We start from the raw sequence: 25,066 nt of genomic DNA, 5'->3' as shown, positions 1-25,066 counted from the left end.
ATGTGATCTTAGCAGGTTTCGGTGGCAATTAGCCAGGATTAGTTTGCAAGGCAGGCTCCATGCTGACAAGACACCATCTTCTAAAGGTGGCTTGGCCTGGCCACGGGAGTGAGCCCTGTGGGGGGACATACAAATATTTAACTACCAGTCCAACCTGGGCAGCAGCAGCCATGAGAACAGGCCCAGAAGGTTGCCCTTGCAACGACTGGGGACACTCGAGGTTCCAGGCAGCGGCATCTACCAAAGAGTTTCAGTATTGAAATAAATGGCATGGCCACACGGTGCATATGGCTTAACACTGGGCTGACTAGAGCCAGTGAGACCCCTTGGGATGTCAGGCTGCCTGGGGCAGTGGTTGTGTCCTTGATGAAGTGTCCCCAGAAGGGCTTCCCCGATCAGAGGCCCTCATTCGGTTTTTCAGGCCCCTCACCCGGCTGTCACATCATCCCCACTGCACAAGTATGGCTGCAGCTCCTGCAGCTCCTGGGTGGGCCTGGCTCGTGTGTCCATTCTTCAGGAAGCATCCTTTTTTAATTTTGCATTTCAGAGTCTCATTCGAAATGAGTGGGACTGCACCCAGAATTAGAACAAGATGCTTTCAATTCACTTGTGCTTCGGGGGAGGTAGCAACACCCTGGCCTAACCCACCCAACCCCACAGGGACTTGAAGGGAGCACCTCCCCATGGCCCTGGCTCTGGGCCACCAGGAAGGAGTGGCTTTAGGTGGGCCACCTGGCTTCTGAGCCCAGAGGACCCAGGGTTCACTCCAAGGCCATAGTTTGGTTCCATTTATTTGCTTGAGATTTATTTTTATTACTACATAAGGAAAAATAATACAGCTAATACTTGTATATCACTTTATGTCTTATTAACGCATAACATCCCTAGGAGTTAAGCCCAATTATTATCTCCAATTTACAGATGGGGAAACTGAGATGAAGAGAGGCTAAGTGTCCTGCCGAGGTCTCTCTAGTTAAGTGGCAGAGCTGGGGTGGGACTTGAACCTCGGTAGGTCTAACCACTATGCTACAGCTGCTACATCAGGAAACATCTCCAAGATGGTTATAAGTAAGAAAAGCAACTATGAGGGTATTAACCTGTTTTGTTTTGTTTTTTAATTCATCTCCTTTTTTTTAATCCTTACCCAAGGACATGCTGAGAGAGAAAGAGAGAGAGAGAGAGGCTGCCTTCTGTACGTGCCCCAACTGGGGATTGAACCTGCAACCTGGGTATGTGCCCTGACCAGGAATCGAACCAGCAACATTTTGGTGCATAGGACAATGCTCAACCAATTGAGCCACTCCGACCAGACTTTAATTCATCTGTTTATATAAGCATGTAATGACACAAGCATTTAACCACTGGTGGCCTTGAAGTGTCTCTCTCACAGATAAGGGGAGACAGTAGATGATTATGGAAGCTCATGGGGTGGCTCTTCATGGTCTTCTCTCTGCTTTTGGGTATGTTTGGAAATTTCCGTAATAAAAAGTTTTCTTAAGTGAGTGAAGCTGTCAAAAAAAAAGTCACTCTCTGGAAGCAGTGACATCACATCTCACCTTTACCTTTTCTCCATTTTCAGCATGGAACCCCTGCAGCCTCACCCCCATCTGCTATTTGCTCTGCCCTGCTGAGCCACTCCAGCTGGAGCCCCCCAGGACAACACCTGCCTGCTGAGGTTGTCCTGGCTCGGTTTTCCACAGCGATGGTGGAGAATTGGACTCCACAGACTCACAACCTTCCTGTCAGGCTTCAGGAGCCAGCATCCTTCATCCTGGGACTGGCAGCCCTGAACAATGGCTGAGGGCCAGAGGACCCCATAAAGTTACTCCACAGCTTACAGGGGCCAGCAGCATTCCAGTGCCTGTAGACTATGACCACTTATCGGCCCATTCCCAGTGATGGTGTGGACCTGGCAGCCAGCTGTGGGGCCAGGGGAGCCGATGTCCTCCCCGGGCCGCATACAGGGGACTATGCTTCCTTGGGATTCTGGGTCCAGAATGGCGGCATGCCCCAGCCTGTTGGTGAGAGCCCAGCTACCGCCACCACCCGCCCCAGTCCCACCACCCCTGCAATGCCCAAGATGGGCGTTCGCGCAAGAGTGGCTGACTGGCCGCCCAAGAGGGAGGCCCTGAGAGAGCAGAACAACCCAAGCCCGTCACAGGACACAGATGGTATGAAGACCACAAAAGTGGCCCATTCCATGAGAGGCATACAGAACGGACAGCCTTCTGCCAGCATCCCAGCTTCTACAGGGTCCAGAGCCTTCCACCGACTCTCTAGGAGAAGGTCCAAAGATGTGGAGTTCCAGGATGGGTGGCCCCGGTCCCCAGGCAGGGCCTTCCTCCCCCTGCGGCACCGCAGCAGCAGTGAGATCACCCTCAGTGAGTGTGATGTGGAGGACATGGGGGAGCCTCGGGGGGGCCGGCTCACGGGGGCCCTGCCCCTCTTCCGCGAATATGGGAGCACGTCCTCCATCGATGTGCAGGGCATGCCTGAGCAAAGCTTCTTTGACATTCTCAATGAGTTCCGAAACGAGCAGCCGGAGGCCCGGGGCTCCCAGAACCTCACCGAGCTGCTCCAGGCCGATTCCAGCCCACTCCTCCCGGGGGGCATCAGCGGAGCCAAGGGAGATGCCCGCAGCGAGCAGCCCGCCAGGGACCACCTTCTCCCACTGCAGCCCGGGAAGGAGAAGGAGAGGGCCCGCAAGAAGCCTGTGCGGGGCCTGGGCAGTGGAGACACAGTAGACTCATCCATCTTCCGGAAGCTGAGGAGCAGTAAACCGGAGGGTGACACGGGCCGGTCCCCAGGGGAGGCAGAGGAAGGGCGGAGCCCCCCGGAGGCCAGCAGGCCGTGGGTCTGCCAAAAGAGCTTCGCCCACTTTGACGTGCAGAGCATGCTGTTCGACCTCCACGAGGCGGCCGCCAACAGGGTGTCCACGGCCCAGCGGCGGAACACCACCACCGGGGCCTCGGCCGCCTCGGCCATGGAGTCCCTCACAGCGTCGCGGGCCCAGGGCCTCGGGGGCCTGGACCCGGCCTTCACCAGCACAGAGGACTTGAACTGCAAGGAGAACCTGGAGCAGGACCTGGGCGATGACAACAGCAACGACCTGCTGCTCAGCTGCCCGCACTTCCGCAACGAGATCGGCGGCGAGTGGGAGCGCAACGTGAGCTTCTCCCGGGCCTCGGCCGGCTCCCCGGGGGGCGAGTGCCGCCTGGCCGAGCCCACCCTCAGCACCTACCGCACCAACGCCAGCATCTCGGTGCTGGAGGTGCCCAAGGAGCAGCAGAAGACGCAGAGTCGCCCGCGGCAGTACAGCATCGAGCACGTGGACCTGGGCGCCCGCTACTACCAGGACTACTTCGTGGGCAAAGGTGACTGGGACAGGCGGGCAGGCCGCAGCCTGTCCCTGAGGCTCCCCTGCTCATTCACTCACTGTGTGCGGGGAACTAGGTCAGAGCAGGGCTGTGAGGGTTCAGTGAGCGAGCCCCAGGACACAGGGCTGGCACTCCAGAACCTTGAGCTATGTGAGACAGTAGATGTGCACTTACTGAGCGAACATGTGCCTGTTCACCTGTGTGTCAGACTCTCTGGCCTGGGGATACAGTATTGGCCAGTTAAACATAAAAACCTTGCCTTACTAGCACTTAATTTCTTAGGGGTGTAAGGCAAACAATAAAACTAAATAAATAAAATATAGGGTAGTAAGTGCTATGGAGAAAAGTAAAGCAGCGAAGAGAGAAATAAAGTGTGAGGGTGGGAGGTTGCAATCTTCGATAGGGAATGATTGGGGAGGACCTTCTACTAGGTACCACCCTATATTTGAGTACGGAGCTGAAAGAGGTCGCCATGGGGAAACTAGGGAGTGTTTCCAGCACAAGGAATAGCAAGTACAATAGTCCTGAAACACCAGCTAGGAAGGGAGGCCATTGTGGCTGGGATGAGTGAGGGGGGAGAAGAGAAGGAGCGGAGGCAGAGAGGTGACAGGGCAGATCATGTGGGACTTTGTAGGCCATCGTGAAGACCCTCACTTGAGATGGAGCTACAGCAGGGTTCTGAGCAGGCGAGGGCCCTGATCTTGGGCGTCCATAGCCTCCTGGGAGTTGAAAGCCAAGGAGGCGGTGGTGGTGGACACATCTAAGATGGGGGTGGGGAAGAAACAGGCAGGTCCTGGATCCTCTTTGAAGGTGGAGTTTTGATGTTTTGAAGGTGTTAACACCAGAGAGAGACAGGCTTCATACATCATTAGGTTCACTGATGCTGGTGGGGCAATCCCATGAGGCAGCATAGCATAGTGCAGAGACCACAGACCCGGGCAGGACACGCACAGAAGGGAAGCACACCAAGCAGGGAGAGAGCAAACGGCAGCTCCTGCTCAGCTCCAGCTCATCGTTACCATGCAGGAAATGCAGACAAACCCAGGATTGCCAGCTTTTCCGATTATTTTTCAAGATCCTCTTGAAATTCAGATTTTTTTAAAATGTGGATTCTTCTAATGTTTAAATGCCAGCAGCTGTTATCAAGTCAGAATTGCTTACAACTACCAGTAACAAGCTTACACAATCTAAAAGTTTATTTCATGAAGAAGTTCAGAGGTCAGCAGCCCAGGGCTGGTATTGTTACTCCTCGGCATCAGTGGAATGCCAGCCTTAGTGCATGGCCTCCAGCCCTCTGGTCGTCTCCTGGTCCAAGATGGCTGCTAGAGCTCCAGCTATTTCATCTGCGTTTCCAGGCAGAGAAAAAGAGGACAGGATAAGGGCAAGAAGGCAGACCTCCTCTCAAGTCTGCCCCTTTAAAAAAGTTTTCTCAGAAGCCCTATCCAGCTGTGTCTGCTTATTGTCTGCTCCAGTCTTCAAGGCAGGCTGGGAAATACAGTTTAGTTTTTTAGCTAGACATAGCCCCTCTTTTCTTCCCCCAAGATTAGGAGATTTTCTTGAAAAGAAGGGAAGAATGGATAGGCAGCTAATACTCCACAGCAACTAGTTAAAAATTTTTCAAAAGCAGTGTCCTAGTCACACATAACAAATATCAATTCGGTCATCCCACAGGGCTCAGAGTGCAGTCTCTGGGAGCTCCAGCTCTGGAATCAAGGCAGCCCGGGGTTTGGGGTATTCATTCCATAGCTTATTAGCTACGTGACACACTTCTCCCCCTGGACTCTGTGAGGAATGGACATGATTGTAGTAGTATCGCATGCCCAAAACAAAATGACACAGAAATAGAAAATAAAGGGATGAAAAAAGAAGTTCCCAACAGTTGATAGCCAAGAGAAAGCAGGTAAGGCAGCATCGATATCACACAAAATGGATTTCAAGGCAAAAAGCTCTTTTAGGAGGATCTGAAAAGGCCATTTCATGCTGATATTTAAAAATTCACCAAGAAACTCCATAGTTGTGAACATTTGTACTTGGCATCCTGGTTTAGGGGTGTGTGAATCAAAACCAATGCGGTTACAGGGAGAAGTGAACAAATCTACAACCGGTGGGAGAAGCTGATAGGGCCTCTCATTGAAGTTGACAGGTCTAGGAGCCAAAACAGTAGGCGGGAGTGGATTTTAACCCATCAAAACTGGATTTTTATATTAGTACATATTAATTTTGTACACGTGGTACATGTACATACTAATTTTGTACCTAACCGAGAACACATTCTTTTCAACTCACACATAGAAATATGTACATGAAAGGACTGTGGTGAGGATGAGATAAGGTACGTTCAAACACATAGCTCTTCATTGGGCTGGTAGTAAGTACTCATCATGGGACTTTTTTAAAAAGCAATTTCCTTTAAAAAAAGTATTTCTTTGTAATCCTGGAAGCTCATAATTAATTAGTCATTGGTCAGTATTTGCTAGGACTGGGAGGTACTGGGTATGCATTGAATTACAAAAATCAAACCCAGCAAACACTTCAGGAATGAACTGGTATTTGTGGAGTATAGTATTTAGTTCGTTCTCTCTGACCAGCTGGGGAAATTATTTAACCCATTGCAGGTGCTGTTCTGATTTGGTCATTAATTAGCACACATTATTTGAGCCTTAGATAAGCCTTTGACTCGTCAAGAGCATCTCAGGAAAATAGGCACCATCAGGTCAACAGAGCATGGGGGTGGGGAGGGCTTCCTGGGAGTGGGTAGATGCTGACTTAGACTTAAGTCAGGCTCCTGGTGGGTATCCACCACAGGCAGGAGATACTTGGGTTGTACATCAGGAAGAACTGTTTGCCTGGAAGGGTTATAAAACAGCAACATGTTTTAGAAAAAGGGGGAGGCAGCTGTCATTTCCAGGAGAGGGCAAGAGACTTCCTCCACGACTCATTAACAGCTCTATCAGCCCAAGGGGAAAAAAGTAGTGGTTAAGTTTCCTAGGTCTCTAGAAATGTGATCAGATAAAGGTGATGCTTAAGGACTTGAATCATGGTCCCTTTTCTGTGACAAACATCATGCCCTCGGGGTGGTAATACCTAACACTGCTCACTTGCCGCCGTGTGCCTGGCTCTGTGCTAAGTGTTTAGTACTTTTTAACTTGTTTAATTCTCACAATCGTACTGAGAAGTGGACCCATCGTTACTGATTCCATTTTACTGATGAGAAGGCTCTCGAGTCACTTGGGCCACACATCTAACATCACCAGAGTCAGGATTTCAGCTGGCCAGGAGGCTCTCTAGCTAGAATCTTAACCAATTCTAGAGTCTTGGGCACTTCATGAGAGGTAATTGGCAGCTACCCTGATGAACATTTGCAAACACAGGATAGTCACGATGACGCTGGGTTTATTACGTGCCATGTACCGCACTGAGCAGTTTATTTTTGTAGCTTCATTTCACTCTCCCGTGAGCTCTATGAATTGTGGGTAATGTTAGGGCCCCCATTTCTCAGAGAGCACTGAGGCTGAGAAAAGGTGTGCGACTTGGCAGACATGGTGTAGTAAGGTGGGCTTTCACCTCATATGGTCTCTCCATTGAGTGTGGTCATGACTGGGCCTGAGAGCCTGCCCCAACCAGCTGTCCCCGCAGCAGGCCTGCGGTGGAACATCACCAGAGAGCTGACTGAACTCTCCTACTTTTCTCACAGAACATGCCAATTACTTCGGCGTGGATGAAAAGTTAGGGCCAGTGGCCGTGAGCATCAAGCGGGAGAAGCTGGAGGACCACAAGGACCATGGGCCTCAGTACCAGTACAGGATCATCTTCCGGACCCGCGAGGTAGGTCCCATCACTGCGTTACTATTACGTAAATAATAGCTGCTCACATCTGTGCACCCTTCCTCTGTGCCAGGTTCTCTGGGCACGTGCTTCACCTGCGTCATCTCATATAATCCTCCTAATAACCTCACAAACACGAGCCTCTCAGTCTCCTCATCTTACAGAAGAGAAAACTAAGACTCAGAGAAATTAATCATGTCTGAGATCAGTGAATGAGTGGCCAGGCCAGAATTAGAATCTGGTGTGTGTCACTGCAGAGCCCTGGATTCTGTTTGCAAGAAGAGGTTAACTCTGGTTAGCATAAGAAATAAAGGGAGATGTGTAGGAGATTCTTTCAGGACCATGAAGTGTCCTGCATAGTGGAAAGATTTAAGGCAACATGCCTGGGAAGGGCAGGAATTGGGAGGTCTCTCAGTCCAACGCACCGCTGTTGGTGCTCATGGCTCAAAACACTCCCAGCGCATCTCTTCACCCTGAAGAGAGAATCCCACAGTCTTGGCTCTGTCACAGGTCTTCCTCTGGATTACAGTTCAGCTGTGCCTAGGGAACAAGGCCTATTGGGGGCTCCCTGCTTGATTAGATTCTTAAGTTTTAAGTAACAGAAATTACTTCTAACTTTTTAAGCCAGAAAGAGAACTCATTGGTTCATGTATCTGCAAATCCAGGGGTAGGGCTAGCTTCTGGCATGGCTGGCCTCAGGCACTCCAATAATGTCACCGGAGAACTCCGCCTCCTCATCTCTCCATTCTGCTCAGCTTCTTTTTGCATTGTCACGTTCATTCTCTTTTTCCTCCAACAAAGTGTCTTCATGTCATGGGAAAATGGAGACTGGCCGCTCAATTCTTCTACATCCTTATGCCTTCCTATCCACAGGGAAGACACTCTTATCTGCTGAATCTCTGAAAAGGACTCTGATTGGCTCTGCTTGGATCACAAGTCCATGGCCTGAGCCAGCCATTGTCATCAGGGATGATAGAGGAAACTGGCCAGATCTAAGATAATGCATTCCGCCCAGGATCCAAGGGCAAGGGCAGGGCACTGTGATTGACAGTTCCATCAGAGCCGCCTGGAGGAGGCGGCCAGGTGGTTCCTTGACAAAAAGAGGGGAGCTAGGCGAGTAAAAAACGATGGAAATTTCAAAAAAAAACTTTCCAGAAAGGGGACAGTTATCAGCTGGGAACGTCCTTCAAACTGGGTCTCCCTCAGCCCTACATAGCCCCTTGGGCCTGGCCTTTACCCAGACATGGTGTGTGGGGCCAGCCAAGCCTGGACCTCATCCAGATTAGCAGATGTTGCACAGAGGACCCAGCCCTCATGATGACCTTCCCGCTGAGGGGAGATGTGATGACACAGAAGCTTTGTGGCAGCTGAGGGGAGGCAGCCCCAAAATCTCATGCTCCAGATCGCAGGTGGTCACTGACCCCTCTTTCTCCCCAGCACCCTCCTCCCTCTCCTCTCCTTTCTGGCCAAATGAGCACCAGGGCAGAATGTGAGGTGACAGCTCACACTGTATCAGACCATTGCATGACATATGGAGAACTGCTCGGTGAGGTGACAATGACAGTCAAATACTAATAATATTTATTACAATTGCTATTATATTGGAAACCTGCTTAGCACTGTGTTGGGCATTTTCTGTACCCTTTTATGTATGTTCAGTCACTTAGATGTCATGACAGTCCTACAATGAAGGCACTGTTACCCATTTACAGATGAGGAAACAGGTATAGAAAGGTTAAGGGACTTGCCCAAAGCACCCTCCAGTAAATAGCAGGGTGAAGTGTCAGCCTGCGCTCCAGCCACAGGTCGGCTGCCTCTGGGATTTCACTAACAGCTTAAACTCATGTCAGACCCATTCATTCACGAGTTGCGAACTCAGCTTAGTGCCTATATTTAGTTAATGAAAATAGAATATTTAAAATGAATTTTTTAAATACCAGACTGCGTTGCATGTTCTGAGAGTCATGAGACTGGTGCAGAGATGCTGGGTCAGGGTGCATTATTTTTGCTGTGGCTCCTTTTCAGTAAGTTTGAAACTGGCTTGGTGCCACCGTTTCTGGCTTATGCCTGCTTCCGTCCCCTTCCCACCCTCTACATCCACAAAACTAGCCTCCAGTCCGCCCCAGGTGGGGCCCGAGGCTCAGGGCCACAGGTTGGGGCTCTACCCACCCCATAGGGATTCACTCAGTATCACCCTCTGCCAGCCCTGTGCTGGGCGCTGAGGGGACAGGAAGCAGTGACTAAAACAGCAAAAATGCTCGTGGGACTGCATTCCTGTGGGGGAGGCAGACAATACACAGGTACCTTATTAGTAAATTATACAGCACGGTACGTGATGGCAAGGCGGGAAGTAAAGCAAGGAAGAGAGATAAGAAGTGTGAGGGAGGCGCGCTTTGGGCCCTGGCTTGGCCGTTCAGCAGCTGTGAAACCTTGGGCATGTAGATTCTTCTCTCTGCCTGTTGCCCTCTTGGGAATTCCAGTTTCACAGGACTCGTGTGGGCTCAGTGAGATTGCACATATAAAGTGGGCGGTGCTGGGCCTGGCACTGGGGGAGAGGCCAGTGAAGTCAGCAGTCAGGAGAGGTCTCAGTCCACTGTCCCCTGGTCCCATCCCAGTCAGCCCTGTGAATTTTGGCCCATCGTGAGGTTCACAACCACAAGCAGCCCTTTCTCCATCCTCGCGCGCACAGGCCATACACAGACCCAGCCCTGGGCCAAGTCCTTGCAGAGCTGCCCTCTTGGGCGCTCAGGCCTGAGGACTCCATCATCTGGAATTGGAGGGAGAGGCAGAGGCAGTGACCAGGTGTGCCTAGCCCCTTCCCAAAGCCCTTTGTGTCTTGAAGGCAGAGCTGAGGACTGAATAGCCCCAGCGGAGTACCAATATACTTTTAGCATGTACTCCTGCCAGGCATTGTCATGTTTCTTATACACGGACCCTTCACATTCTCACCACAGTCCCATGATGTGGGTCCCAGAGAGAGACTCACTTGTCAGGGTCTCCCTGTGGCAGAGCTGCACATGGACCCAAGCTGCCCAGGTCCTGAGCCCATGCTCTTCACCACTGCTCTCCGATCAAGTGTGATTCTGGGAACAGACAGCCTTGGGTTCGGTTTGGCTCCACCACTTACTAGTCGTGTGACCTTGGGCTTTAGTTCTGGGCTCCTCAGTGTGCTCATCTGTAAAATAGGCTCTGTGCTGTCCTCTGTTTTCTGAAGAGGTGGGAAGGGCACAGGTGAAAGCACAGGGCTGCAGGGCAGTGAGCTCTAAGTGGTAGATATGATGACGCTGCTGTCATGGCCATCACTCTCTCCCATGAGGTCAGAGGGCCACGCTGGGGAGCAAGGGTTGAGTTCATGCACAGAGTCCTGTTCTGTTCACACACACGTAACCAGCTTGTAAACCAGGGCATGGGGTCCAGAGTGAGGGGCCCAGGCTGTTTTCCAAGCCAGCCGGCTGGCCTGCCCCATATGGCCAATGCCGCCGGCCGCCAAGCAGCCAGCCAAGCAGGCCTACATCTCCTGGCAGATGGGATGTGAGTGTTGGCAGCACCAAACTTCCCACGGGGGCAGAGACAGACGTGGAGCTGGGCTTTGGCACCACAGGCCTAAATGTCAGCCCTTGGTCCCACCCCTGAGCCTGGAAGGGACAAGCCTAGATCAGGACTGCCCTATCCTCAGCCCTTTACTGGCACTGTCTGTTCCATGACACGGAGCCCCAGTCAGCCAGGGACTGCCAGGCCCTCCAAGCCCAGTGGGTTCCATTTAGCCCCCCATACATGAGTTTTTAACAGTCCTTAGTTTTGTTAAGGTTAGAGGTTTGGATTTTTATTTTTTTCTTCGTTCAAAAAGTAGCAGTCACTCACTGTTAAGAATTTAAACAGTACCTATGTGTGCAAAATAGAAAAGGGAAAATCTCATATGAAGTGTAATAGTGTATTGATTGGGACCTCATTTGTGTTCAGTTGCTACCTGTGATTGTGTGTGTATGTGTGTGTGTGAACAATCCCAAAGCATATTGTTAAGTAGGGGGAAAGGATACTGTAGCTTTCTTTTTAAGGTTAAAAAATGTTTTAATTCTTAACTGCATATATGGCTTTGTGCAAGTACATTTTACACATGTAATAGTGGCTAACATGTATTAAATGCTCACCATGCCAGATACGGTGGATTATCATATTGAATCCTGATAACCCTGTGAGGCAGGCACTATTATCTTTATTTTATAGATAAGGAAGGTGACCCAGGGTGACACAGCTGGAGAAGGGGTAGAGCCAGAATTCAAACCCAGGCCAACTGACTCCCAAGTGCCTCCCAGGAGAAGTTCTTAAAGGAAGGTGCACCCACCACCCAGCCGAGAGAGGTGTGCCGGTGGGCGACCACCTGTGTAAACAGGAACCTCCTTGCTCACGTGGCCCTGAGGCCCTTTTGTGGCTCAACTGATAAATTCCCCTCAGTGAGATACTAGGGCCTTGCAGGCGGATTTATTCTGAGAGTGATGGGAGGTCATTAGCAGGCTCAGTGTAGAGCAGAGACATTATCTGATTCAGGCTGCTGCAGAAAGAAGGGACTTGGGAGGGAGGGGGCGGCAGGACAGAAGGAGGGAGACCGAAGGAGGCTGCTGTCACGGTACATGATGGTGGACAGGGCCAGCTGGAGAGTAGAGGTGGCCACTTGTAGCAGTGCCCTACTGATTGCCCCCAGCAGAGAAGGAAAAGCTCCTGGAGGTTTTCAAGTAATGGCTTTTGGTCAAGTCGTCAGAGCCAAAATGTGACCGTAGGCCACATGTCTCCAGTGTGGAAGAGAACATGAGGATTTCTGGTCCACGCTGTCCCTTGGCTCCAGCAGAGGGCGCTTCAGAGCAGGGTCAGCAGGATACAAACTCACCGATCCTGTTGGTACATTAATTGAAACCCATAGTCCCAAGGCCACCTAGATTGGCAGGGCGGAGCATAAGACATCATTGTTTTTCATGATCTATTTCAAGACTCCCCTGCCTACGATAAGAGATTTGTTTGTTTATTAACTACGAACAGCAGAACTGGGAACTCCCAAGCATGAGGTCATTCCATTCCTTCCACGTACGCCTCCTGCCCAGGTCCGGTTTGGCAAGGGTGGGCTGTATGTTTAGAAGTGATGTCATGACATGCTGTTTGTGCATCTGTTGACTTAGGGTGAGCATGCTTTTCCAGTTAGCACTGATCCTCCTCAGTCTTTAAACCATAGCCCCAAGTGTATTTTGTTCAGGTGCTTGTAACAGTCCCTCAGGGGAGGGATTTTTCCTTGTACTGCTGCAGACCCTGCTGTGCCATCTTGGTGTGGTCCTGGAGCTTCTGTGCCCAGCTCCAGGCCTCACATCAGCTGGTGGCCAGCAGCACATTGTGGATAGAAGCCTGAGCTAGTATTAGGATACAAAGCAATAGGAGTTCTCAGGCAGAGTGGGCGGGTGGAAATTGGTACAACCACTTGGAAAACTGTTTGCAGTGCAGGATAATTGAATATTAGCATGCCTGGTGATGCAGCAATTTCTGTCCTAGGTATAAACCCAAAAGAAAATGTGTTCATGTGCGCTAAAAGGTGCTTCTGTGAATGTCCTGACAGCACCTTCACAGTTCTCGAACACTGGAAGCAGTTTCCCTGCTCAACAATAGGGTGGATTAAACCCATCGTGGTAAAAATGTCAGCCTCTTGCAGCAACATGATCAAATCTCATAACCACAGCATTCACAGACAGGAGCCGGATATTAAAAAATCCAAACTGCAGGAAGCTCAAAAAACAGGCAGCAGTAAGTTACAGGGTTAGAAATCAGGACAAGGTTGCCTTGGGGGAGGAGAGAAGGGGCACAGAAAGGTTTCTGGGAGCTGGGAATGTTGCGTTTTTTTAACCTGGGTAATAGTTACCTAGGTGTTCACTCTGTGATAATACTTTAGCTCTGGTTATATGTATTGTGGATTATGCAAAGGAAAAAAATCATGAGCTTACAAGTCAGGCCTGGGTTGGAATCCTGGTTCAGCCACTAAGCTGTGGTGACTTTAGGTAAGGCGCCTAACTTCTTGGAGCTTCCATTTTATTTTATTTTTTAAGTTGTTTTTGGTTTTTTTTAAATCCTCACCTGAGGATATGTTTTTATTTTAGAGAGAAAGGAAGGGGGGAAGGAGAGAGACATCCATCAGTTGCCTCCCATATGTGGATCAAACCCGCAACCTAGGCCTGTGCCCTGACCGAATTGAACCCAAAACCTTATCTGTAAATGGAGATAATAAATGTCAACCTCTGGACCTATGTATGGACCTATCATATAATTAGGTAACTACCATCATACCTGAAATACAGTGCAGTAAACTAAACCTTCATAAATGTGACTTGTTATTAAGTATATCAGTTAGAATTTACTTTGTCTACAAAGTAATAGAAAACCTGATTAACCATTGCTAAAACAAATAAGGGGTTATTGTATTATCTAACAAGTCTGGAATAAGTTGTCTGCAAGGATTGACTTCTCTGTAATTTTTTGTTGTTGTCTCTTTCCTCGTGATCACGAGGTGGCAGCCACACCTTCAAACATCATATCATCAGACCAATGTCCTTAGCAAGAAGAAATGGTCAGGTGAAAGGGAATTTCCTCTTACAAGGGATGAATCTGCCCCAGGAGTTCTCCCCAAGCTGAATTCCCTTTCACATCTCCTTGCCTGGAACTAGTCACATGGCCAGCTACAGGGAAAACTTGGAAAGCAACATCTGGGGGAGCGGAATGAGGTGACTGTGATTGGCTTGACTAAAGGTTTTCAACCCTGGCTACATGTCAGAATCCCCTGAGTAGAATTAAAAATTGTGGGTCTGTGTGTGTGTGTGTGTGTACACATATATAAGTATATATGTATGCATGCATACATACATGCCTGGGTCCCACACAGACCACTGCACCAGGGCGACTGGTTGTGATTTTGTCGAGAAACCAGGTTGAAAATGAGTGCCACAGTTCAAGACCCAAGCTGGCACTGATGTCCGGGGCAGGCAGGTGTTGTACATAAGGGCTTATGGTAATACGTTTACATGTAATATTGTAATGACAGTGAGCGTGTCCATTTGAATACCCACCTCGTGGAGCCTGTTTTATTTGTTATGTTTCTGTTTTATTCCTTATACTTCTTACTCCCTGGCATAATCCATCCCCCACTGGAATGTCAGCTCCGTGAGGTAAGCGTCTTTGTTGTGCCCACTGTACCCAGAGCGGGGCTGGCACTTAGGCGGCGCTCAGTGTTCGTTCAGACAAACGCAGTTATGTCCCATGCTCTGTCATTTAGTCCTCCCAGATTTGGGGGTTATGATGCTGTCACTGTACCCATTTCACACAAGACACTCGAGACTCAGAGATAGGAAGTCACTTGGTCAAGATCACACAGCCAAGAGCCAACAAGTTCAAGTCCTGGTCCAGACCCAGGGCTTTCTGACCCTAGAGCCCAGGCTGCTGACCATCATGTGTCGCTTTGAAAACAGGACACCCTCATATGTTCTAATCCTTTCCTGGCTCCCAAGAGCTTCCTAACTGCCCCTTCTCTCCCTTGAACAGCTTGTCACCCTGCGGGGTTCCATCCTAGAGGATGCCACACCCACAGCCACCAAGCATGGGACCGGGAGGGGCCTACCCCTGAAGGATGCCCTGGAGTATGTCATTCCCGAGCTTAATATCCACTGCCTGAGGCTGGCTCTCAACACTCCCAAGGTGACGGAGCAGCTGCTGAAGCTCGACGAGCAAGGGGTGAGCCTGGGCCAGGGCGGGGGTCACTGGGTACCTCTTCCTGTCTTGGTCACACACCCCCCCCCAACCCCCCCAAGATCAGAAACCAACTTAAGGTAGTTTCAGTAAAAAGAGGAATCTGTTATCAAATTCTGGGTTGCCAAGAGCAGGAGTGTGCCTGGGTCCCAGGAGGAAAATAGTGTAGGGATGAAAGAGCCATCAGGTTGGGGTGGGGGTACTTGTACATATGTACACTCGTGTTCCCTCCCTCCCTCTGCACACTGGCTCCTTCTGCTTCTCTGGCCATCCCTCACCTCCCAGAGTTGCTGTTAGAATTATGGCCACTTGCAAAGGCCATCTCGCTGATTCTTAGCCCAGAAGAGACTCTACCTGGCCCACACTTAGGTCAGGTGTCTGTCCATGGTCCAGGCACCAGTGACGAGGGGATCAGGGATACATCAAACTAACATGGTTATTGTGGGCCCACCCCCTAAGAAACAGTGTTGACCCTACTGAACCCTGCACCCTTCCAAATTTCCTTTTGCAGAGTCTTAGCTCCAATCCACCTACTGTGGGAATCGGCCCAGGCAACAGTCTCTTTCATGAGAGAATGGCATTGCCCTCTGTAGACAGATTAAGAATAGGAGGCATGGGTACCCTGTCATGCCTCTGTGGAATCAAAGGAAGGGAGAGGGACAACTGGGACATGTCCCCATTCCTTCTTCCTTCCTCTGGCTGTGGCACTAAATTCCTATGTGACTCCAGCAACTTCCTGGATTCAGCGCCTGAGAAAGCCCCCTTTGTTGCGTTCCCTCTGACCTCTCTGCCTGTCCTGCCTCCATAAAGACGCTCTCGCCTCTGCAGCTCTGCCAGAAACACAAAGTGGGCATCCTCTACTGCAGGGCAGGCCAGAGCTCGGAGGAGGAGATGTACAACAACGAGGAGGCCGGCCCTGCCTTCGAGGAGTTCCTCGCCCTGCTCGGTGAGAAGGTCTGCCTGAAGGGCTTCACCAAGTACGCCGCCCAGCTAGATGTCAAGAGTAAGTGGCCTGGTGGGGGAGCCAGTTAGATCACAGAATGGATGAGCCCCCGACGGGCGAAAAGTCCAAACTGGTGATACTCATGTGAGGGCACCGGGCACTGGGAGCTGGTGGGAGTGCAGGTAGTACACCACTGTGGAAAAAAGCACGGCATATTCTGGTTAAGTCTGAAAATTCACCGACCCTGCCTCAGCAACTGCACTGCTAGGCATGGCCTCTGGGAACTCATGCACCTGGTGCCAGGATGTGTCCTGCGTGCTCATAACCGCAGACACCAGGACGTGCCCAGTGTGCGCAGACAGAACCGTGATGTAGTCACACAGCGAAATGCTGTGCGGTGATGACGACGAACTGAGGCCGCAGGCATCATCCTGGATGGATGTGTGGCCAGCAGGGCTCAGAAGAGCGGGTACTGAATGATGCCTTTTACAGTCATTTTAAAAGCACACTCAATAATATATTGTTTAGAGGTTTGTTCTTACATAATAAACCTGAAGAAAAACAAGACAATGATAGATAGGATGTTCAGGACAGTGGTTACCTCCCCGGGGAGGGGGTGGATGTAGCTGGGAAATGATACATTAGGACGCTGTTGGTGGTCTGTTGCTTAAGATGGGTGGTAGGTACCACGTATATGTCAGAGCATCCGCTGTACCTATACATGCATAAATATATTTGTTTATGATGTATGGCAGCAATTTTCAACCGGTGTGCCATAGCACAAGTTTTCAACACATGCAATTCCGGAACTGATTAGTCAGGGGCACTGACCTCTTTTCCCTGAGATTGTCAAATAAAAAAATGACAACAGCCAACACACCAGCCATCCGGTGTGAGTGAATCAAAATTATACCTATTTTTTTGGTCAGATCGGCAAAAAAATGTAATATACTTTTTGGTGTGCTGCAGAATTTTAGTAATTAGTTTATGTGTGTCATAAGATGGAAGGGTTGAAAATCGCCGATGTATAGGGTTGCAGTGTTTCATGGTAAGTAGTTTGCAGGGGGTGGAGGGTGACATTGTGAACTGGCATTATGGCTCCTCGGGAGAAGACTTGCCCGATGACCTTGGGGGTAGACTGTCGTTGGGTTAGTTGTTCAGGCTGAGTCCGAAAGCCCCGAGATGGGGCCCTGGCTTGCTCACTTGTTCTTTGCCTTGCCTTGCCAAGCCTCAGTTTCCTCATCTGGAAATGGAGGTCGGGATGAGGAGACCAAGTTTAGAGGGATGAGTCAGGAGTTGAGTAGGTGCCACAGCTGTCATCATCTTCACCTTAATAAGCATCTTATTGTGCCAGTTACTGGTATTGTGGTCTTGGCTTTGCCTCTCTCTGCCTCAGTTTCCTCATCTGTAAAGTGACCGTAATAATTGCGCTTACCTCAGGAGCACAGTGTTGGACCTAACGTACTGTGCCCTTCTTCTGTGCTGGGCACTGGGCCTTCTCAGCTTCCCAGAGCTCCCAGGGTGACGTCACTTACAGTGTGCTGATGGGCACAGGCCTCTTACTACTGCCTGGCACACTGGAAGCCCACAGCATGGGTGAGCATTAGTGTTGTAGTTCTTTTGGTGAACCACTGAAGGGGCAGTACACTCAGAAAAAAGGAATAGGGGACTTACTATCCCCCTTCTCAGACAGATGCCTGCTCCCAAGGCTCAGCGTCCTCCACTAAGTGGCGGCCATAACCTTACCCCTCACTGGCTTTCTGTGAGGACCAGAGGACCAGCACAGTGCCTTATAGAGAATTAGCTCTCACGTTAAACATCGGCTGCTGCCAGTCATTGCAGTGTGACCTTGGGCAAGTCACTCCCTCTCAGTGCCTCAGTTTCCCCCCTGAAACATGGCCACAGTAATCTCCCTGGCCATAACCCCCCTTGCATTAGAGGTAACCAATATCCTGACTCCCATGATTCTCATTTTGTTTTTATCTTCATAGTTTTGCTACCTATATGTGCACGTCCGCATAATATATTTTGCCTGTTTTTGAACGTAATGTGACTGCAGTCATACAGCATGTGTGCCTTTGTGTCTGGTGTCTTTCATTCAGCGTTATGTTTGTGGGATTCAGCCACGTGGTGGCTGCGACTCATTTCTTTTCATGGCTGTGTGTTTCCCACAGTATGAAGATAGCAGTTTGTGTATCCATTCTTTTGACTGATATTTGAAGATACTTGTACCCATATCCCAGGGCACATGTGTATGATCATCTAGAGACTATGATCCTAGGAGAGGAAGTACTGGGTCACCCATTAAGCCTATCTTCAGATTCAATAGATTCTCCTAAGTTTTCCCAGGTGGTTGTACCATTTTACATACCTAACCAGCCAGGTGAAGGGTTCTATTGCTCCACCTCCTCACCAACCTTTGGTATTGTCAGACTTTTACACTGTTACCAGTCTGGTGGGTGTATAATGTAAGGCTTCCTTTTTATCTAAATGTATTTAATTTTAAAGAATGGAGTTAAGTGAACAAACACATCAAGTTAAAAGCTGACACAGATGGTACGTGGGAGATGGCAGAATCCCAGAGGTTTTGGAAACGTGATGCTAACTAGTGTTTCTGTTTCAGCCGACTCCACGGGAACCCACTCCCTCTACACAACGTACCAGGACTATGAGATCATGTTCCATGTCTCCACCCTGCTCCCTTACACCCCCAACAACAGGCAGCAGGTCAGTAGGGTCCAGGGTGGGGCCCCCACATGATTTCCAGCTGGTGCACGGCTGCACCCCGAGGCACTCTCTCCCCACGGCTGCTAGCTGGCTGGCTGCCCGGCACTGGCTGCTCTGGTGCCGTCCATCCATCTTGGGCAGCACTTGGGTCAGGTGCCATTTAATGGCAATTTTTTCTTAGCTGTTCCTTGGCCACCCTGCTGGCCTCTGCCCCAATTCTCCTCAGGGATCTCTTTAGTCACCAGGGATCCTGTGGCAGGGGGGGAAAAAAAGAGTGAATTAGTCAACATTATTTTAACTGTAAATGAATGAAATGCAAACCAAACCGTCATAAGCAAAAAGTGGGATGTGCTGCACTATGTAACTCTAGTGCCGGGAGAGTGCTAGCTTTAGGTATGGCTGGATCAAGGGCTTAAACAGTGTTAGGAATCCTTTCCATACCTCACCTCTGCTTTTCTTCATAGTGGCCTTATTTATAGGTCCTCCCAAGTAGTGAGAAAGATGCCCCCAGCAGCACTCATATCATATCCCCCTACCATAGCCACCACAAGGGAAAGAGCTGTGCCTTCCAGGTGTCCCAGAGACATTTCAGCGCTGCCTCTCATTGGGGTGGGGATGGACTGTGCTGATTGGCCAAGCCTGAAGCACATGCCTCCCCTAGAGAGAGAGGGAGTGGGGTCAGGGAAGTGCTTTCCCAAAGGGGATGGCATGGCTGCCAGAAGGAAGAGGTGAGGTGCAGGTAGGCGACAGCAGCTAATTCCGGCTGCCAGGAGGCTCCTCTCCTAGACACACCATGCAGACTCGGTCCAGGAGCAACTCTTCCTAGTTTCTAATGAATAGAAATCCTACAGGCTTTCAGTGGTTTGGGAAGTGTATATTTTTCCTATTGGTACAAGTGACATTGTAGATGTTATAGGCCAGAAAGGGTGATTTCATGAGGTTAATCTTACGGCATGCAAGAAGTGTTCCAAGCAGAGGGAACAACCAGTGCAGAAGCCTTGAGGAGGAAACGTTTCTGGCATGTTTGAGGAGCGGCAAGAGGCCAGCATGGCTGGAGCAGAGTGAGCAACGGGGAGAGTGGACGGAGAGGTCAGAGAGGTGACAGGGTCAGATTGAGTGGAGCTCCCTGGTCCATGTGGAGACTTTGTCCTTTACTCTGAGTGAGATGGAGCCACAGGAGGTCTCTGAGCAGGGAGGGATGTGATTGACCCAGGTGTCAGACTGTGGGGCAGGGTGGGAATAGAGAGACAGTGAGGCGACTGCTGTGATGGTCCAGGCAGGACCCTTGAGCCAACCTGACCTATGACACTTTCCTCTCCCATCCTGTTTCCCATTTACCAGCTTCTACGGAAGAGGCACATAGGAAACGACATTGTGACGATCATCTTCCAAGAGCCGGGGGCACTGCCTTTCACCCCCAAGAACATCCGCTCACACTTTCAGCACGTCTTCATCATTGTCCGAGCCCACAACCCCTGCACTGACAGTGTCTGCTACAGGTACGCACTTCCCCACCCCACCCCCCTACACACAGTAAATCCCAAAAGTGATTTCCAGCATCTAGGCGAGCAGTGTGCAGGCAGCTGGCTGAGGTGGGCTGCCTCCTGTGTTTCGTGTTTGTGGGTCAGTAGGGGAGCTCTGTCCACACACTCCCACACCTAAGAGAATGATTCTCAACTGGAAAGGGGCATAGCGCCCTAGTTTTGATAAGGAAGCCATCAGGGATTTGTATTTTCCAGGTATCTTTTGGTTGCAAGCGACAGAAAACCTGCCTCCATCTGGCTAAGACAAAAAGGCAAAAAGACAGAGAGTTGTATATATTGGCTCTCATAAAGGACAAGTTCAGGCCTAGCTAAATCTGTTCCACTTTCCTGTACGTTGCTTTATTTGCTGGTAGCACTAAGCAACATCCTTCCGGCTGCCAATCCAGCAAAAAGAGAGTTTGCCTTTCCCAGGAAAAGAAACTCCAGAATTGAGTCTTATTGACCTGGCTGGGGGTCAGGTGCCCATCTAAGAGCAAAACCACGAGCCGCACCTAGGCTGTAGGTGTGTGAGGAGTAATGTCCCAAGGGGAAATCAGAAGATGGAAGGATGGAGGCAGGGCAGGCAGGGACCCCCTTGAGAGGTACTGCTGAGGGTTTTAGTGTATAGATCAACAAGTGACACAGGCCTCAAACCCATGCAGTATCTTCCCCAAGCACCAGTTGTCACCTGATCCCCAAAGGCCAAATGGGAAGCGCTCTGGACGTGGGGTGTGAGGTGAGGATAGACCTGTGGTCCCTTAGAAAACCAGCTGAGCAATAATTCAGGCCACAAAGTGCTTTTTCATTTCTCCTGACTGCATAATATTCCATCATAGGGATGCCTGAGAGTCTTCCCCCAACCCCTGTTGAGAGGCATTTGGGTTGGCTCCTGCCGACGGCTATTATAGTCCATTCTGCAGTGAATAACCTATACTCTCGTTGCACGTGTGTCCAAGTACATAGCTGGGTAAATTCCTAAAAGTGGAGTGACCAGGTCAAAGGATACGTGCGTAGATGCACTGGTAGCCTTGGTGGAGTTGCCAGAATCTACCAGTTTCTTCTCAGCCAGTGTATGAGAAAAGGGGGGCGGGTCCCAGTGTGTGGCTTTTGCTATTAAGGACCACTGTGCTGGATGTGTGGCAGGGCCTCCATGCAACACGGGCCCAGGCCTGAGCCCCCCACTCCACCCCCGCCACCCCTCGCCCATTTGTTTCCAGGACATTCAGCAGAAGCCGAAGGTCCCTATGCCTTGTGGCTTGAGGTCACTCAGATGATGTCCCATGTTCCTCGGCAGCTGAAAGGTAGCCTTGGTGAGGGAAGATGGAGTGTGCTTGTGTGTGCCTGCGTGCGCGCACACACCCCCAGCCTTCTCGTCGCACTTCAGGGGCAGAGGCTGAGCCGGGTTGAGTGGGCCTTCTCCCTTCCTCCCCACCCTGAGAAGTACAACAAGTAATATAACAGACGCCCATGTGCCTACCACCAGATTTAATAGATGTTAACATTTTGCCATATTTGCTTCTGCTCTCTCCTCTTTAAAGAAAAAAAATATTAGAGATACGACCAAAGTTGCACCCTCTCCCTCCTTCTTACCTCTTTCGCCACAGGCAGCTCCTCTCTGGACAGACCTTACCCTGTCCCCCCTGAGTTCCCAAACACGTTTCTGTCACAGCACTCGTCACACTGTAAAAACGACATTGATGTGGCCCTTGCCTCCCATGAAGATAACTTCGTGTCACATTCACCTTCATGTGTCTGTTACGGCACAGTGCTTGCCATAGGGTGGGCCCTAGAAACATTTCTGCTGGCTAGACAGACACCTGCCCAAACGCCGTGGTCACTGAGAAAAGAGTTGCTGAATAATTGTGAATACCCTAGAAATACTTAATGAGCTACAGTGGGCAGGTGACCTGGTAATCACTCCGTCTCCTCGTTGTGTGAGTTGCTCTCTTTTCCCATTTCAAGTGTACTGTTTCTGAAAGACACAACAGCATCCCTACAGCCAGTGGGCTGGGAAAACCCAGCCCCTCCTGCTGTTTTGATTGCCCAGAAACCTTCAGCAGCTTTTAGTGTCATGATTCTTAAAATCATGAATCAAGACTATGGGAAAAGCCAAACCTGTCACTATAAACAGCCAGGTGCTCAAGGAAGAAGTTATAAAGCTATTCACGTCTATAGAGCACAGTCTGAATGTACTATTGTTAGAGTAGAGAGACTGGTAAGGGTATCTCATTCCTCTGCCTGGGGACAAGGCCATGCCCACAAGGTTTTCCACAGAAGAAAACCTGTGTGGCCTTTGCAGAACCTCTCCCCTGGGAAATGCCTTTTTCTGTCAAACCTACACACACTATACATAGGTAAGAATCTGTTTCTTCTTGGTCTTTCAATTTAAATCTTTAAGTTACTTTAATCGATATTGAGTGCCCTTGTTGGTGATGGGAAACCCACTAAGCCCAGGGTGGCACCTGCCCACATGGCCCTCCCAAGACGTGGAGCAGGGTCTCTGGGCAGTGAACAGTGGAGGTGGAGAGCAAGGGGTCTGGCCTCATCGCAGGCATCGCACAGGAGCCCCCTTGGCAATCTGCACACACTTTGGTCCCTGCAGCCCTTGCTTCATGGGGCAGCCACAGTGATCCTTCCAGATTGTCAGTCTGGTTGTAACTCTTGGCTAGCGCCTGCATCCATCAAGAACACAGCAAGACACAGGTGTCCCCCTCAGGGTTTTAACTGGAGGGATTAATGAACTGACTGCCAGTGTGGCTAGGTTAAGGGAACATGAACATGCTTGACAGCCATTGGCGAAATCAAGGCTTGTGACCAGGCCCAGGATCAGTGGGGTAGGGATGGACCTGTTCATGAAGGAAAGGAAGGAAAGAAGGAGTTTTTGCCAAATTCTAATGTACTGCCATCTATATGGATGTAAAATGAGAATAATTGAAGTTAAACAATGCATGGTAATTATTCTTTGAATGTCAACCGGTATTCTAACATCTACTGTATAGGAAGTAAAAATGCATGTATGTGCCCTAAGACTTTCTAAAGTTTCCAGTGTAGTTAGCCAGCAACTTACTGATTAGAGGTAGACTTCCATTCTTATAAAGGAGAGTTCGATTTCTGATCATGTATTTTCTTTCTAAAGGGAATCTCAAGTGCCTTTCTTTCTACTATCTAAATGATTTCTCCCTCCTCAGTATGGCTGTGACCCGATCCAAAGACGCCCCTCCTTTTGGTCCCCCCATCCCCAGTGGAACCACATTCCGCAAATCTGATGTCTTCAGAGACTTCTTGTTGGCCAAGGTGATTAATGCAGAGAACGCTGCACACAAGTCTGACAAGTTCCACACCATGGCCACCAGGACCCGTCAGGAGTACCTCAAGGACCTGGCTGAAAACTGTGTCTCCAACACACCCATCGATTCCACTGGCAAATTCAACCTCATCTCCCTGACCTCCAAGAAGAAGGAGAAGACCAAAGCCCGGGCAGGTGCTGAGCAGCACAGCTCGGGGGCCATCGCCTGGAGGGTGGCGGCTCAGGACTATGGCCAGGGGGTAGAAATTGACTGCATTTTGGGTATTTCCAACGAGTTTGTGGTGCTCTTGGACCTACGCACCAAGGAGGTGGTATTCAACTGCTACTGTGGGGATGTTATTGGCTGGACCCCAGACTCCTCAACGCTAAAAATCTTCTATGGGCGAGGGGACCACATCTTCCTACGAGCCACAGAGGGCTCTGTGGAGGACATAAGGGACATCGTCCAGAGACTGAAGGTAAGGGAGAGTGCTCAGCAAGGGCGCAGCAGTTCTGTGGTTTGGCAGAGGACTTAGGAACCACTGAAATGCCCCCCTAGCCCTTTCAGTTAGGCAGGGACCCTAATTGGCCCCAAAAGAATCAAAATTGTCACACACTAGGGGTCTACTGGGCCCAACAGCCTAGATTTTTTGTGGGGAAGGTTTGGGCCAGGGATCTGAAGCTGTCCATGTCAGTACCTCGGGAGGACAAAGGCATATTTATTCACTCGAGATGTTGATAGAAAACATAACTTTAAGCATATGTTAAATTTAATTATTTTAGGATAATTAAAATAGAATGAAAAACTTCCAGACCATTAAAGGACAAGGCATAAGGAGGGGGTGGGGGGAATATAAGCACGAAAAAGAAACAAAACATAAAATTATATGGCAGGAATAATTCCACATCAGTAATCACAGTAAATGTGAGTGATTTAACTTTTTCTGTTAAAAGACAAAGATTCAGTCTGGATAGAAATCTTGCCCTAAACTCCCAGTGGGCAGCTCAGACTCAGACCATTGGCCAAACCAAGGGTGACAGATTGGTTTCAGGTCAGGTGACAACTTAGTTAGTAGTGGCTTCCTGAAGCATTGTGCTAAGAAGTACTCGGGCTGGCCCTGGCCAGGTACCTCAGTTGGTTAAAGTGTCATTCCAATATACCAAGGTTGCAGGTTCGATCTCCAGTCAGGGCATATGCAAGAATCGACCAATGAATGCATAAATAAGTGGAACAACAAATCAGTATCTCTCTCTCTCTTTCTCTCTCCCTCCCTCTTCTTCCCTCCCTCTCTGCCTCTTTCCTTTCTCTCTCTCAAATCAATAAATTTAAAAAAGAAGGACTCAGGCCACATCTGAGCTCCATGAGAAGGAATACTATGGTCGGTGATTGGCTTTCAGTGAGTTTAACATGAATGGCATGTCATGGGTGCAAAGTAGAGAAGGTAGCATAGCACAGGAGTCACGAACACAAGTTCAAGGGTCTGAAGGCCTGGCTTCAAGTCCTGACACTGCCACTTACCAGCTGTGTGACCTTGAGCCAATTTGCTTAACTGCTGTGTGACTCAGTTTCTCCGTCTGAAAGTGGGAACGATAATCATCCTACATCATGTGAAAG

At 49.8% G+C, this 25,066-nt stretch overlaps 1 protein-coding gene across 9 annotated transcripts in view; it reads left to right on the top strand.

Moving 5' to 3' along the window:
• The window catches only part of SIPA1L3 (signal induced proliferation associated 1 like 3), a 237,806-nt gene that overhangs the window by 169,265 nt on the left and 43,475 nt on the right, over positions 1–25,066 (top strand). For all 9 annotated transcript variants that reach the window (XM_081119345.1, XM_081119344.1, XM_081119347.1 and 6 more), the window contains 7 exons: positions 1,580–3,374; positions 7,072–7,202; positions 14,769–14,957; positions 15,801–15,975; positions 18,539–18,642; positions 19,984–20,141; positions 23,354–23,930. In XM_081119345.1, coding sequence (XP_080975471.1) covers positions 1,871–3,374; positions 7,072–7,202; positions 14,769–14,957; positions 15,801–15,975; positions 18,539–18,642; positions 19,984–20,141; positions 23,354–23,930 — 2,838 coding nt within the window. In that variant the 5' untranslated portion in view covers positions 1,580–1,870. The remainder of the gene's footprint in view (positions 1–1,579; positions 3,375–7,071; positions 7,203–14,768; positions 14,958–15,800; positions 15,976–18,538; positions 18,643–19,983; positions 20,142–23,353; positions 23,931–25,066) is intronic.

The sequence above is a fragment of the Miniopterus schreibersii genome (genome assembly GCF_964146895.1).
Source record: "Miniopterus schreibersii genome assembly, chromosome: 18".
Lineage (NCBI taxonomy): Eukaryota > Metazoa > Chordata > Mammalia > Chiroptera > Miniopteridae > Miniopterus > Miniopterus schreibersii.
The sequence above is the reverse complement of the archived record's forward strand: the minus strand, read 5'-3'. Positions and strand labels throughout refer to the sequence as shown.